We start from the raw sequence: 13640 nt of genomic DNA on the forward strand, positions 1-13640 counted from the left end.
GGCTAATTGTTAAAACTACAAGTTACCAGACACTTTGCTAGATCAAGTACAAAATAGTAACTTTCATATAAAGCACAGAACACCATAGGTAATAAAAAGAACTAAGTTTGCCAGGTGTGGTTGCCAATAGCAACCAATAAGATGCTGGGACATGTCATTTCCCATACTTAACTATGCATACAATACATACTTTCTATGTATTAAAAGAGAAGTTGCCTATTATTTGATTTTGAAGGTGAGCTTCCCTTCTAATTGCTCGTTGCTCATTTTGTATTGTAGACAATGATTACAGCACCAATCACTCTGCCTTGCTGTTGCATATATCTTTTGCATATAGTTCCAGTTTCAGTTTTTTTATCCTGCACAATACAGCCTACCAATATTATGGTAGACACGTTAATTATTATTCACAGTTGCCTTGCTTTGCTAATAAAGTCAATTAATTTAATGTGAATGAAACATATGTCTTGGGTTTCATTTTTGCAGATCTTTACTGGGCTCAGGTCATTTTATTCTACTGCATAATAAGGCTATAACTATTTACTTAGCATATTGCATTTCATGTATTTTATTTATTTGCTATAAAACTGATTTTATAAAGTGCTTTCTGTGGCTTCTGTGTTTGAGTTCAAATTATTAACGGATGAAAACGACAGTTGAACAGTAGCTTCAGAGGTCTGAATATAGTTTGTCCTAAATTCACTTCCCACGTGGTAGATACTGAGTTCACCTGAGCAGACAAGCTGGACGGACTTATAATGTGCTGGGAAGCAATAGCAAGCTTTTTAGCAAGGATACGTTGCTTTGCATGCAGAACAGAAAAGGTAAAATATTTCCATAATTTTTGCAATTGTCACAACTGCATAACTAAAAACTACACTAGGTAGTCCTAAACACATTTTAGTAATGACAACAATTCATACTTCGCAATTTAAAAATTTGTGAATATAAAACCATGAGAAGAGCAATGAGGTCAGCTCAGATTGACTAAGATGTCCTAGAAGTCAATGTCAAGTAAGTGGATATTAATATTGGCATGAGGATAGTAAAATTATTTTTTCCTCAAATGGCTTGACATTTACCACAATTAGTTTCCACAATTTAGCACAACATTTTAAAAAATTGTTAATTCAATTAAGATTGTTGCAAAGGAGATGCAGAATAATGGCAATGTTTTTTTAAAAAATGTGCCTTTATTGTAAACAGTGTACTGGTCAGGGTTGTGTAATAAAAGTTGACTACAGATCTACTTAATCACAGCAACTAATAAGCAGGTAGGATTTGTTGGTCACTTGTTTATTGATTCCTATCTTCTAGACCTAGGCAAAACTGTGCCTTTCATTGCATATGGGGATCTGTGAGTATTGCATTAGCCAACTGCCAATAGCCTTATTTTAGCCAAAATTAAAAAAAAAAAAATAGTTGTGAATAATAATTCTTTTCCGTCTAGCTATCCTTACCCATCCTCAGAATGTTTATGTGTATACCTTTGATTATTTCAGACCCTGTCCACTAACAGTCTTCAAGTGATCTGCCTGGCAGAGCAGATGCCAAGGAAGGAGAAGCAGATTTCAGAACTGCAGAAAAATAACAATGAATTGGTTGATCTGATACAAAGAGTTAACAAGAAAATAACCTCAGCCCAGGACACAGTGGCTGAAATTAAAGCCCAGCTACTCTCTATGAATGAGGTAGCAATCCATCTTGCCCAGGAGAACAACAATACAGAGATTCAGGATAAAAAAAACCCTGAAGAATTCGGAAAGGACGATATTGAGAGTCTGAAATCTGTTATTGGTATAAAAAATAAATTACTTCGCAAACAGGAAAACCAGCTATTGCAATACAGAGACATGGTGAAAGATAACCTGATTGTTGACAATAAAGCCCTAGAACAGGAAAACCAAGTACTAAGAATGCAGTCTAAAAGGAAAACGAGTGGAAACCTCTTTTGGACAATAAAGAATCTCAACACCCTAATAGACGAGGTGAATGGAGTATCGGACCCACCAAGTATTTAAAGGGATTACTCACTAGCACGCAAAAAACTTTTATTGCACATGTAACATTAAATAAATGAATGAGAAAAAGAAAAGTCTTACAGTTGTATATGTATTATAAGGAAGCACTACATTATATGACTACAAATTTCCATTTAAAGAACCAGTAAATGTGTTATAGATCATATTTTCATCAGGCCCATCAAATCTGTATTCCAATTTGTCTCTTTATCTTTCAGCATGGATTATATTACTTATTCCATTAAAAATATTTTATGCAAGAATGCAGTGACCAAAGTCCAACTATTTTTAGCTTGGCTATGGCAAATTACACTTGCTAAATCCTGTTTCTCATTGCACTGTAATTGCTTCTAAATAGAGTGATCTCTGCTAGTTAGGCTTATCTTTCCTATATCATCCATTCTTCCCTGCTGTTTGCATAGGCTAAGCTGTGGGAGCTGCCTGAACCACTAAATTCAGCTTTCTGCCATAAAATAATGTGTTTCATTTGCACAGATTGCTCATTAACCTTAAAGGGGTGGTTCACCTTCACATAAATGAAGCTATTTTAGCATTTGAATAAAATATAATTTTAGAAAATATCTACTGTTTTAGAGTAAATTACCTCTGAAGATAGCATTTCTGTATAGGGCAGGAGTCAATGGAGGCACCAGGGGAGGGGGTCGCCGACCCCTTTCTGCACAAGCCTGTGTCAGTGTTGAAGCTCTGTGTAACACTGACTACTGGCAGTAGGGGCTTCTAAAGCTAATGCACATCTGCTTCCTGTCTCCTTTCTTCCTGCCTCTCCTCTGATTGGCTGCTAAAGTTACAGGCATGCAACATGACCCCCGCTGCTGTCTCCTGCTATGAATGTTTGGAGAGGGAGCATGGGAGGGAGCTCCATGAAAAGTTTTTCTGTGTGAACTGCAGCTATTACAGTAAGTTCTCAACAGCTTATTCAGACACATAGATACACAGCTTTTGCATGGCACATATTATCATACACAGTTGAATCTATCATTTTTTGGGTAGGAGCGAGAAAAACCTGACAACCCCTTTAATGTGGCAAAATACTTACTAAAGATTGGAAGAGTGTACAGGATATTATTTTGGCTAATTGTTAAACTATATGCATATACATCATGTTAATTTAAAATACACCTATTCAGATATATAGGCCAGAGAATATAAAGGGAGTAATTTAGTAAGATGTTTCACTTAATGTTCATTCAGGCAGCACTTTAAATGAGGCGTGAGGTGCAGAGCAGAGCATCAATGGGTGCAGGCCAGCCTTGTCCTTCTGCCACCATGTGGTCTGAGTCCTTTGCTGCTAGGGCACAGGTAAGCAAACTAGGCTTAAAGGAGAAGGAAAGGCTAAGTCACTTGGGGGAGCCAAAATATTAGGCTTAGGCTTAATTGCTTACCTTTTACCCCGGGCTGGTGCCCGTTAGGAGAAAACTGCACCAGCCCGGGGTACCTGCGAGCGTAATTCCTCTTCCTTCTGCCACCTTCGCGCCCTTGCGCAGTAGAGTGAAAAGCCGAACTTTAACAAAAAAGTTGTCTTTTTTACTCTACTGCGCATGCGCCGGCCCAGAGATTCCGAAGACAGAAGAAATAAGGTAGAAAAAACACTCGCTGCAGCTACCCCGGGTTGGTGCGGTTTTATACTAACAGTGGCACCAGCCCGGGGTTAAAGTAAGTGATTAAAGTCACTGGTGGTGCCTAACATTTTGGCACCCCCAAGTGACTTAGCCTTTACTTCTCCTTTAAAACAGAGCACAAAGACCTGCAAGAAATCACCATGGAATTAAGGCAGTATGCAAAGAGCAAAAAAAAAAGGTGCCTTACATTGCCTTCCAGCACTTAAATAACCCCTAGAATATTTAATGATTCCTTATTCACACTTTTAGATTCATGCCTTATGTGTTGAGACCATATCTACTTATAAGCAATTTATGTTTACTGGTGGTCTATAATAAGAATAAAGAGATAATATATCTGGACTATGTATTAATGAACTATGCCAAATTTTAAAATTTAAAAAATGTAATGCGCTAGCTAGTTAAGGGATTCAATTATTATTATTATTATATAATTTAAGTCAGGGGTCCCCAACCGCTGGGCCACGGGCCAGTTCCAGGCCGTGGGCGGCATGGCAGTGGGCCACAGCGCACCCTCCCCAGCGCGTCGCATGTATAACGCGCCTGAAGTTCGTGCCACGCCCCCCTCCCCTCTCCCCCCGGTCCGTGGAAAAATGTTTTTGCCTCCTACCAGCCCGTGGTGCTAAAAAGGTTGGGGACCCCTGATTTAAGTTACTTTTTTGCCAACCTTTCTATCCAGTCTCTTCCTTATCTCATTCACTAAAACAGGTGCCTGGTTTTTTGAGTGGTTATATATCTTGCAATGATGATGCTTGTAAACAATTAACCCATCTGGTTACACACTGGTGTAATATTTTATCTAGCTGCCCCTCTTTCCTCTATGAAACCTGTCAATGCCTTGGAACTTAATAGTTTTAATACACCCATTGTGTTGAATATGAGGCGTTTTACAATGCTCAAGTGATTGCAGTGAGGAGTGTCTAGTGAATGTGTTTTTCTGGTTGTGCGTACAGAAATGTGACCATAGCAACACGTTAAAAATGTTACATACATGCTGTTCTCCACACTTGATAGACATGTGTTCACAAATGTTCAAGTAAAAACCTTAAATATTATATACATGTAAGGAATTATATAATTAACACGTATTACTCAGTGTCCAGCCAGAATCCAGAATCCACAGTACTGTTAATGAGGCTAATTGATTTAGGTGGGCACACATTTTATCCATCAGTGAAGCTAATTCTATTTGCTTGTGGTGAGAGCTCCCTAAGGGGTTTATTTATTATCATCTTCTAAAGGGAACATTTTTTTTAACTGCAAATTAAAAAAAATAAAAAGGGGAAACTCTATTACCAACAATGAACTCATTTTTACTTACTTTCAATTGGTGGTTCTATCACTAATGTAGAGAAAAGTAAGTAAAGATGCTTACGGCACACAGGGTTGTCAAATCTACAGAGTACAGTATTTGCAATTACTATGTCTCCACAGCCAGGGTGTGGATTTTTCAGGGGTGTGCTGCTTTGTCAGCTAATGTGGTACCCCCTGCACCACCAAAAAAAGTTACGTGTAGCTGGACATGACAAAATATGGTCAGAATAGTGTGGTACCCCTTTTTAAAGGAGAATGCAAGTCAAAATTTAAAAAGCATACTGCCGAATAGTCCTCCTATTGTTTAGTAAAAACACACACTTTTGGCTCACCTAATCAAATATTTACTCAGTCACACTTACTTGACATTTTCTAGAGCAGGCAGCCATCTCTAAAAAGGTATTCTCCCTTCCTTTCCCTCCTTGCTTCATACTGCACATGTGTTTCAGTCCCTCCCCCCCTCCCCTCTGCCAGATCTGCTTCTGATTGGCTGGTGGGCATGTGTAGCTCAGAACAGGAGACAGGATCAAGTTACACACATGCTCAGAGAATAGGAAGGCTGCCGCTGGCACCTACAGGAAGGAGAGAGAGATTTCAGTGATGTCACTGTAGTCTTCACACTGCTGTAGGCTGCCAGCACCATATCTCAGAGAAGCAAGCAGGGATCTGGGAATTTAGATATGCAGTAACTACTTAAAAAGAATGCCTTTAGACTTACTTTTAATTTATATTAACCTTTCATTGTCCTTTAAATTAAAATACATTGTATTGTAGGTGGTTGCAATACTGCCATAGCAGTACCAGGCTGCAGTAGATGGGCCCGGATCAATTGTGTAACCACATAAATATTGTCACTTCCTTATCATTATAAAGGCAGCTAATGCCACAAGGGATTAAAGAAGTGACCCACCCAGAGAATAGGCACTGGGCCAAAAACAACAGATCCCAGTCCTCTTCCCACAAGTTTATTAGGAACCAGTAGACAAACCACAATTTAAGACATTGTTTATTTTTGGTTATCAAAGTTAGTTTAGGACTACAGGGTGATCCTGCCCAAATGATGGCTACCAAGAAAAACTAGAAATTGGTTGCAGAGCTTTGAACAAATATTTGCTTTGCCATTTCTATTCATGTTTCTGTCATTTAAAACAATATCTAGCTGAGAGCCTGACCAAATTGCGGATCTTTCTCATCCTTCTCTTAAATAATACTGAAGAATCACAACTCCAAATAAACTGAAAAGCGTGAAATAAGCTTCAGGTTTCTGAATAAAATTGTGTTTATTATTCTGCGGAGAGCAGACTTGTTTCATAGCAACAGCAGAGAAGCAAAAGGACACACATTATTCTTCTAACAGATGCTAACATGCTGCTAATGTCTCATATAGATCTCAGGCGAAAAGCAACAGGACTACCTACTGTTTATATCAACCCTGTTAACAACTTTGAATATTCTTAGATAGTGTATTCCTTCTCATGATCTTAAAGTATTGCTGAGTTTTAGTGTAATAAGGAATGCAAAAAAAAAGTGCACAAATGTATATACATGGATAAGAGGAAAAGCTTTCAACAAATTGAAATATATACATTAATACAAATCTCAGAACTAGAAGCCAAAAGGATCCCAAAAGCTGAACTTCATCTCCTATATGCTTCCAAGCTATCAAATCTCTATTTTTTACCACAAACCTTTACAAAGGCAGAGCTAGGTTTTAAGGCTATTACAGGTCAAAGTCCAGACTGGGATTAAAATAGACCCTGGCATTTTAGGTATACAGAGGCCCAAACAATCTAACAGAGGCCCCCGACCAAACCCCCCCTCCAATGGCCCAATAAATAGTGACAGCAGCCCCTCTGAAATCTCAGAATCTGCAGTCCGGCCTGCGTAAGTCACTGTGCTTTAGTGTTGGCCCGGCAGGGGGTTGGTGTGGATCAATATTCTCTTTCTATTAACAAGTATATCTGAAGAGCTAATAACTTAGACTTTGTAGTCCATAAATATATATCAGGGTACTCTATACCACTAATAGGATAGAGAAAGATTTACCTAATCACAAGGTGCAAGGTTGTTTTTTCAGCTTTCATTGCTAATAAGGTTTTATATTCTTGTAAACAGAGTTTAGTGGTGTTATTGTTATTACCAGTGTTGAGTGAAGACTTGTGTATGAAAGAGATACCGGTAATAAACCCCCTTATGTAAAATATTAGACTATAAGAAGTCAGCTTGGAGTTATTCCACCTATATAAAAACACTATTCCTGTTGTTGATATATAATACCCTTATACTGTACATCGGAAATACCTTTTTCCCTATATAGCTATAACCATTTTGGGGGGACTAAAAAACAAACAAACAAATTTTGTTGACTTTAGTCCGAGGTTTTAAATTGCTGGTTTAAGCCCATGCATTGTGTAGACAGAGCTGATCATTTTCAGAGTGGATATGCTGGCTCTTTTTAAAATTGCTTAGCATAAAAATAGCCATAGCGTAAATGCTTCAGATCAGGAAAGAGGCAGAAAACGATTCAGACTTAGAGTGGTTTGCGCAGATTGGAAGTGCTGTTGACAGGGTTTCTGGTGGAGTATATTATTGTGCTACCAAGGTTTTCTTTAATACAATGACAGATATCATATATAGCTAGGCTGTTAATACACACAATACCTGTGCAGAATTATGCAATTGGATATTAATGTTGTAGTTTTATTTGTGCTGAAGGACCTGGAATCAGTTTATTTACTGACACAATTTAGGATTAAACAAAAACTGAAATGTGATTTGGGAATATAATAATATAGATAGAATAATATAATATATTTGAATCATTTAGATTACCAGGTCTACTGTTATAAAATAATTGCAGAAATGGCCCATAAAAACTCCATTAATCAGAGATATGCCAGTAAGATCATTGGAGAAATAACAAATGAGCACTCCATTAAGCCCAGATATACCAGAAGATCATTACAGAAATAGCCAATGAGCAATTCATTAACACCAGATATGCTAGTAAGGTAATCGCAGAAATGGCCAATGAGCACTCTATTATCCCCAGACTTGTCAGTTATATCACTCCAGAAATGGTCAAATGAGCACTCCATTAACCACAAACATGCCAGTATGATCATTGCAGAAATAGACAATGGGCACTCTATTAACCCCAGACTTGTCAGTAAGATCATTGCAAACATGGCTAAAAGAGCACTACATTAACCCTAGACATGCCAGTAAGATGACTGCATGAATGAAATAGATGGAATGCATTACCTCTCCCAAGCTAAATACCACAAAATTTCTTCTTTCCCAGTGCTACTTGTCTTTCTCTGCCTGGCTAAATTTTCGTTTTAGACAAGTAGGCAAAATTTTGCTTCCATTTTGGCGTTTACAATTGTATTAAAATTAGACTCCTTAGAATACAATTTGTCTTTTACCCATAAAGCAGCATTTCCCCAACTATTCCAGATTGTTATCCTATTGTTCCTTATGTGTTAAAACGCATAATTGCACTCGGAATTTTTGGGTGGAAATTGGATAATATCTGGCTCTTGGGGTAATATTGTACATAATCCTTTAGGTGCAAGTCTGGTGCACATTTTGACACAGCCATAGGCGGATTTTCAATAAGGCTAGGGGAGGCTAGACCTCCCCAAAACTGCTTGGCACCTTAAAAAACAAAACAAAATAAAAACTCACTCCATTTCTGCACTGTCCTGCAAATCTTCTGTTCCTGCAAGCCCGTTCTGCTGTGCTCCAACAGGATCTTTCTTCTTGTGGATTCTCCAATCAGAGCACAGCTCTCTTGACAGACAGTAAAATTGACCAATCAAAGCACAGATGCACACAGGGATCAGGAGATTTTGCAAACTAAAGGCAGTGCAGAAATGAAGACTGAAAGGAAGAATCTGCAGGCTGTAAACTTTACCTGAAAACCAATATCAACTTTTGCTGCAGTTTTCATCCCACTCCCACAGGTACTATACGCAGGTACTATACACAGGTACAATACAGTTCTAAAGGCTGAATCACCAGTTGAAATTAAATTGTTTTTTGCCTGACCTGACATTTATAATATCCCTATCCCCTACCCTGACAGATGGATGGTAAGTTAACTCTTTCCCTCTGAAAAAGCTCATTGTGCTTTTATATATTTGTTGTTTTTTGAACTTACTATTTTGTTTTTTACTTTTGTCATTGGTTTGTTCATTTCTAGTTAGTTACAGTGGGGCCAATGTTGTGTATCAGTGCCAGTGTTATAGTGCCAGGGCCTGAATATCTGCCATCAGTACCCACTGTGTCTCACTGTATATAATGTTCTGGTTTTGTAAATACAGACTGCTTCTCACTGTATATAATGTGCTGGTTTTGTAAATACAGACTGCATCTCACTGTATATAATGTGCTGGTTTTGTAAATACAGACTGCGTCTCACTGTATATAATGTGCTGGTTTTGTAAATACAGACTGCGTCTCACTGTATATAATGTGCTGGTTTTGTAAATACAGACTGCGTCTCACTGTATATAATGTGCTGGTTTTATAAATACAGACTGCGTCTCACTATATATAATGTTCTGGTTTAATAAATACAGACTGCGTCTCACTATATATAATGTTCTGGTTTAATAAATACAGACTACGTTTCACTGTATATAATGTGCTGGTTTTATAAATACAGACTGCGTCTCACTGCATATAATGTGCTGGTTTTATATTCACAGATTGCATCTCACTGCATATAATGTGCTGGTTTTATATACACAGACTGCATCTCACTGCATATAATGTGCTGCTTTTGTAAATACAAACTGCGTCTCACTGTATATAATGTGCTGGCTTTGTAAATACAGACTACATCACACTGTATATAATGTGCTGGTTTTATAAATACAGACTGCATCTCACTGTATATAATGTGCTGGTTTTATAAATACAAACTGCATCTCACTGTATATAATGCGTCTCACTGTATATAATGTGCCTGGGGTGTCAGTGCCAACTGCCTCTCTCTCTATAAAACTAACTTAAACACATCTAAAGGGGGGGTTCACGTTTAAGTTATCGTTTAGTATGTTATAGAATGGCCTATTCCTGAAATACCATGAAGAGCTTCTGAACAAAAATCTAAATAACTGAAAAACCATTACAAATAAAAGAGGACCAACTGCAATGTCTACATTATATTAAAAGTTAATTTAAAGGTGACCTACCCCTTTAAGCTAACTGATCCCAAACACAAATGGATGGAAAACCCCTCACAGAAATGCACGTATGAATACTTTTACATCCTAAGCATTTTAGGGTAAAAAAGCTCTCCCACCCGCACTTTTGCACAGTATCCTTGGGAGTCAGTGGGAACTGCAACAGGTAGCTGGGAAGTTAATTTTTTGCACCAGCAGCAAATCCACTAAGTCTTACATTAGCTGTAGGTCAGTCTCTGTATGGCCCATCTTTAGCCTCCCCAAATAAAAAAGTCACCCTCTGCCTATGGACGCAGCCTACAGTGGCAACCCTGGAATTACCACAACAGTTTTAGGTGGCAGTAGCTCCAGGGTCCTCCTACATCAATAGCTGCACTGGAACATGATTCATCAGAACACACTGGGCGGACACATTGCATCCATTTTTGTACAGATGTGGTTGTAAATAAGCAACTATTCAAAGCCCTTATTTATTTTCTAGTTTGTATTAGACTGCAAACACTCACCTTCCTCAGGGTTTACCCTATTCTGTACCCTGTTTATTGTTCAGTACACCTTAAATTTCTATACATGCACTCTAAGGGGCACATTTACTAACCCACGAACGGGCCGAATGCGTCCGATTGCGTTTTTTTCGTAATGATCGGTATTTTGCGATTTTTTCGGAAATGATCGCGACTTTTTCGTTACCAATACGATTTTTGCGAAAAAACGCGAGTTTTTCGTAGCCATTCCGAAAGTTGCGCAAAGTCGCGATTTTTCCGTATCGTTAAAACTTGCGCGAAAAGTCGCGATTTTTTCGTAGAGTTAAAACTTGCGCGAAACGCCGCGCCTTTTAAGTTTTAACGCTACGAAAAAGGCGCGACTTTTCACGCAAGTTTTAACGCTACGAAAAAATCGCGACTTTGCGCAACTTTCGGAATGGCTCCGAAAAACTCGTGTTTTTTCGCGCAAGTCGTAATGGCTAAGAAAAACTCGCGTTTTTTTCGCGCAAATCGTAAAGACGCCGAAAAAATCGCAAAAAATACGAAAAAGTCGCAAAATGTTCGTTTTCCAATCGGAATTTTTCCAATTCGGATTCGAATTCGTGTCTTAGTAAATCAGCCCCTAAGTCTTGCATATAGAAACCGTCAACCAATGTGAACTACAGATAGTAAAAAAAATCCGCAGATGCGTGAAATTGAGTTTACTTCAGAAATCCTGAGATTGATTGCATTACCCTTAAACTGTTTCTTGGGAATAAAAAAAAAAACCTTAGTAGTAGATAAAATCCCTAAAAGTGGCATCCCTGTCATATATAATTAAGCCTGCCCCAGTGATTCTCATATACCTATAAACAAAGACCATTCTTGTTGTCAGTCAGGAAAGAGAACCTGCTTTTTCTATAATTTATTAAGTTTCCAGGTGATCTGATGTGACTTGGTGGTAGAAAAATACTCTTGATGCTTTGTGGCATTTCAGTTCAAGGGCCCATAGGATCCAACAATGAAAGATGATGTGATTCTGTGAATGAGTTTAATATAAAGTAATGGGTCTCTAAATGCCTTATTAGCCCTGGTAATTAGAATTGTATGTGGTGGTGATATTAGGTTTATTGGGGTGCAATCAGCAGTATTGTAATTAGTTTATTTAGGAGGGGCGGATTGGGGCAGGCACATTGGGGACCCCCTTCTTGTCATTCAGACGCTCAAGCTAGGAAACCTGGGTAGGTGCCCACTCTGTACTTACCACTTATCTATGGCAGGCCTGCTGGGACTGCTCTCTGCACTTTATACTTATGCTTTACTGCCTATATTGGGTGTTGGTAAATTTAGGAGGCCAAACACTAAAGGTTCATTTACAAGTCTGGGGGCAGGATGCATCTTCCTCTGAATACAGTGTTGGTTGTGGTCATGGGGACTGACACATAGGCATCTAGTGGAAACCCCTGTAGAGGCTACATGTAGCAGGAGAGCCCTATACCTAAAGCATACTCATGGCAGGTGTTAAGTAGAGGGCTGTCCTGTGATGCACCCTACAACCCAGTTAGAAGTTTAATCCAACTCAAGGTGTAGAACACACTACATATCTGAATGCAAGAACCACTTACTTGCAGCTTAGTTGTGTCCCCCTTAGTGCTCTTGCACAGTAAGTGCACAAAACATATTTAAACATATATTTTGGAATGTTACTATAGATATGGTTTAATGGAATGCACTAGCGGACCTTAAATACTGTTAGAATTATGTGCTACAAATAAACCAGCATGTTAAAATGATTTCCTTTCTTGGATCTTAAATTTAAACCAAGCATCGCAAGAAAATCAAATGTACGTACTTAGATTTCTCATATAAATCAGCAATTCTCTGCATTCTTTACAATCTGTATCAACTTGATTTCTTCTTTCTTACTATTCATTATGTAAAATTAATAGTACAAGTGTTCTAGAGGGTCACAGTGGATAAATTATCCACCTTTTAAGTGCTGTAGGCTTTATTTGCCAAGCATGTGCCAGGTTTGTTCTTGTGAAGACAGAACTAAGGGGGCTGTCATATTAGTCCTTTAACGTTATTGTTGCAGGCCAAGCAGAAGACGCACAATACAATCCTGCTGCTGCTTGGCCTGTTATTACTTTCACCAGCTCCGCCCACTCACTTCCTGCTGCGCAGCACAGACCTCCAGTGATGACAGTGTCCCCCCTGCTCCAGAAACATTAAGTGGCCTTTATTTACACACTTTCATAGATTTACACACACACAGCAGACATTTTACCAAATATTGCTAAATATCAAATATCACTCATATACACTTTCACACTGTCACACAACTTTTAGATGTAGACTCACATGTATACACAAACACTCAAAAACACCTTTTGTACTTATTTATTTTACCTTTTTGTCTGTTTTGGTTTCTGTACATTTAGGGGGTCTTACGATGCATAATACTCAGGCCGAGGGCCTTGTTTGCAAAAGCTTAGTTGGCAGCCGAGAAAATTCATATACACTATTTTCATTTGGGGTCTGAACATACCACATATTTTAGTATACCTGTGCATATTGGGCATCAAACTGTTCAGTTTGACATCTGGCATTCATTCATTTAGGGTGATGTGTCATTGTATGTAAGAAATTCTATCAGTGTCAGACTGGGACCCAAGGGCCCAACAGAAAACCTTAGCCATGGGCCCACTCTCCAAACTATTTCAGTCTCTATATTTTAGTAGTTTTATTATCTTTACATACTATAATCTATTTTTCTAAATATTTAGTTGCTTCGTTCCCATAGAAAAATAAGTAATGACCATGAATTAGGCCAAATGGTAGAAGCAGGAGGGCCCACTGACACCTGGGCCCACTGGGAATCCTGGTATCCCTGTGGGCCAGTCCGACACTGAATTCAATGAGATAAATGTGGAATATTGCAATATATTTTTAGGTGATTTTCAGAACTGTCATAAAAACTGGTAACTTTAGGAAAGCTTTGTCTTT

The 13640-nt window shown here is 38.4% G+C and overlaps 1 protein-coding gene across 1 annotated transcript; it reads left to right on the forward strand.

Moving 5' to 3' along the window:
• Nucleotides 1-673: 673 nt before the first annotated feature.
• On the forward strand, nucleotides 674-2095 carry LOC100497954. The gene is made up of 2 exons (XM_002937684.2): nucleotides 674-824; nucleotides 1503-2095. The coding sequence occupies exons 1-2, from the start codon at nucleotides 759-761 to the stop codon at nucleotides 2019-2021; spliced, it is 585 nt and encodes a 194-aa protein (XP_002937730.2). The 5' UTR covers nucleotides 674-758; the 3' UTR covers nucleotides 2022-2095.
• Nucleotides 2096-13640: the final 11545 nt, after the last annotated feature.

This window comes from Xenopus tropicalis, chromosome 9 (genome assembly GCF_000004195.4).
Source record: "Xenopus tropicalis strain Nigerian chromosome 9, UCB_Xtro_10.0, whole genome shotgun sequence".
NCBI lineage: Eukaryota > Metazoa > Chordata > Amphibia > Anura > Pipidae > Xenopus > Xenopus tropicalis.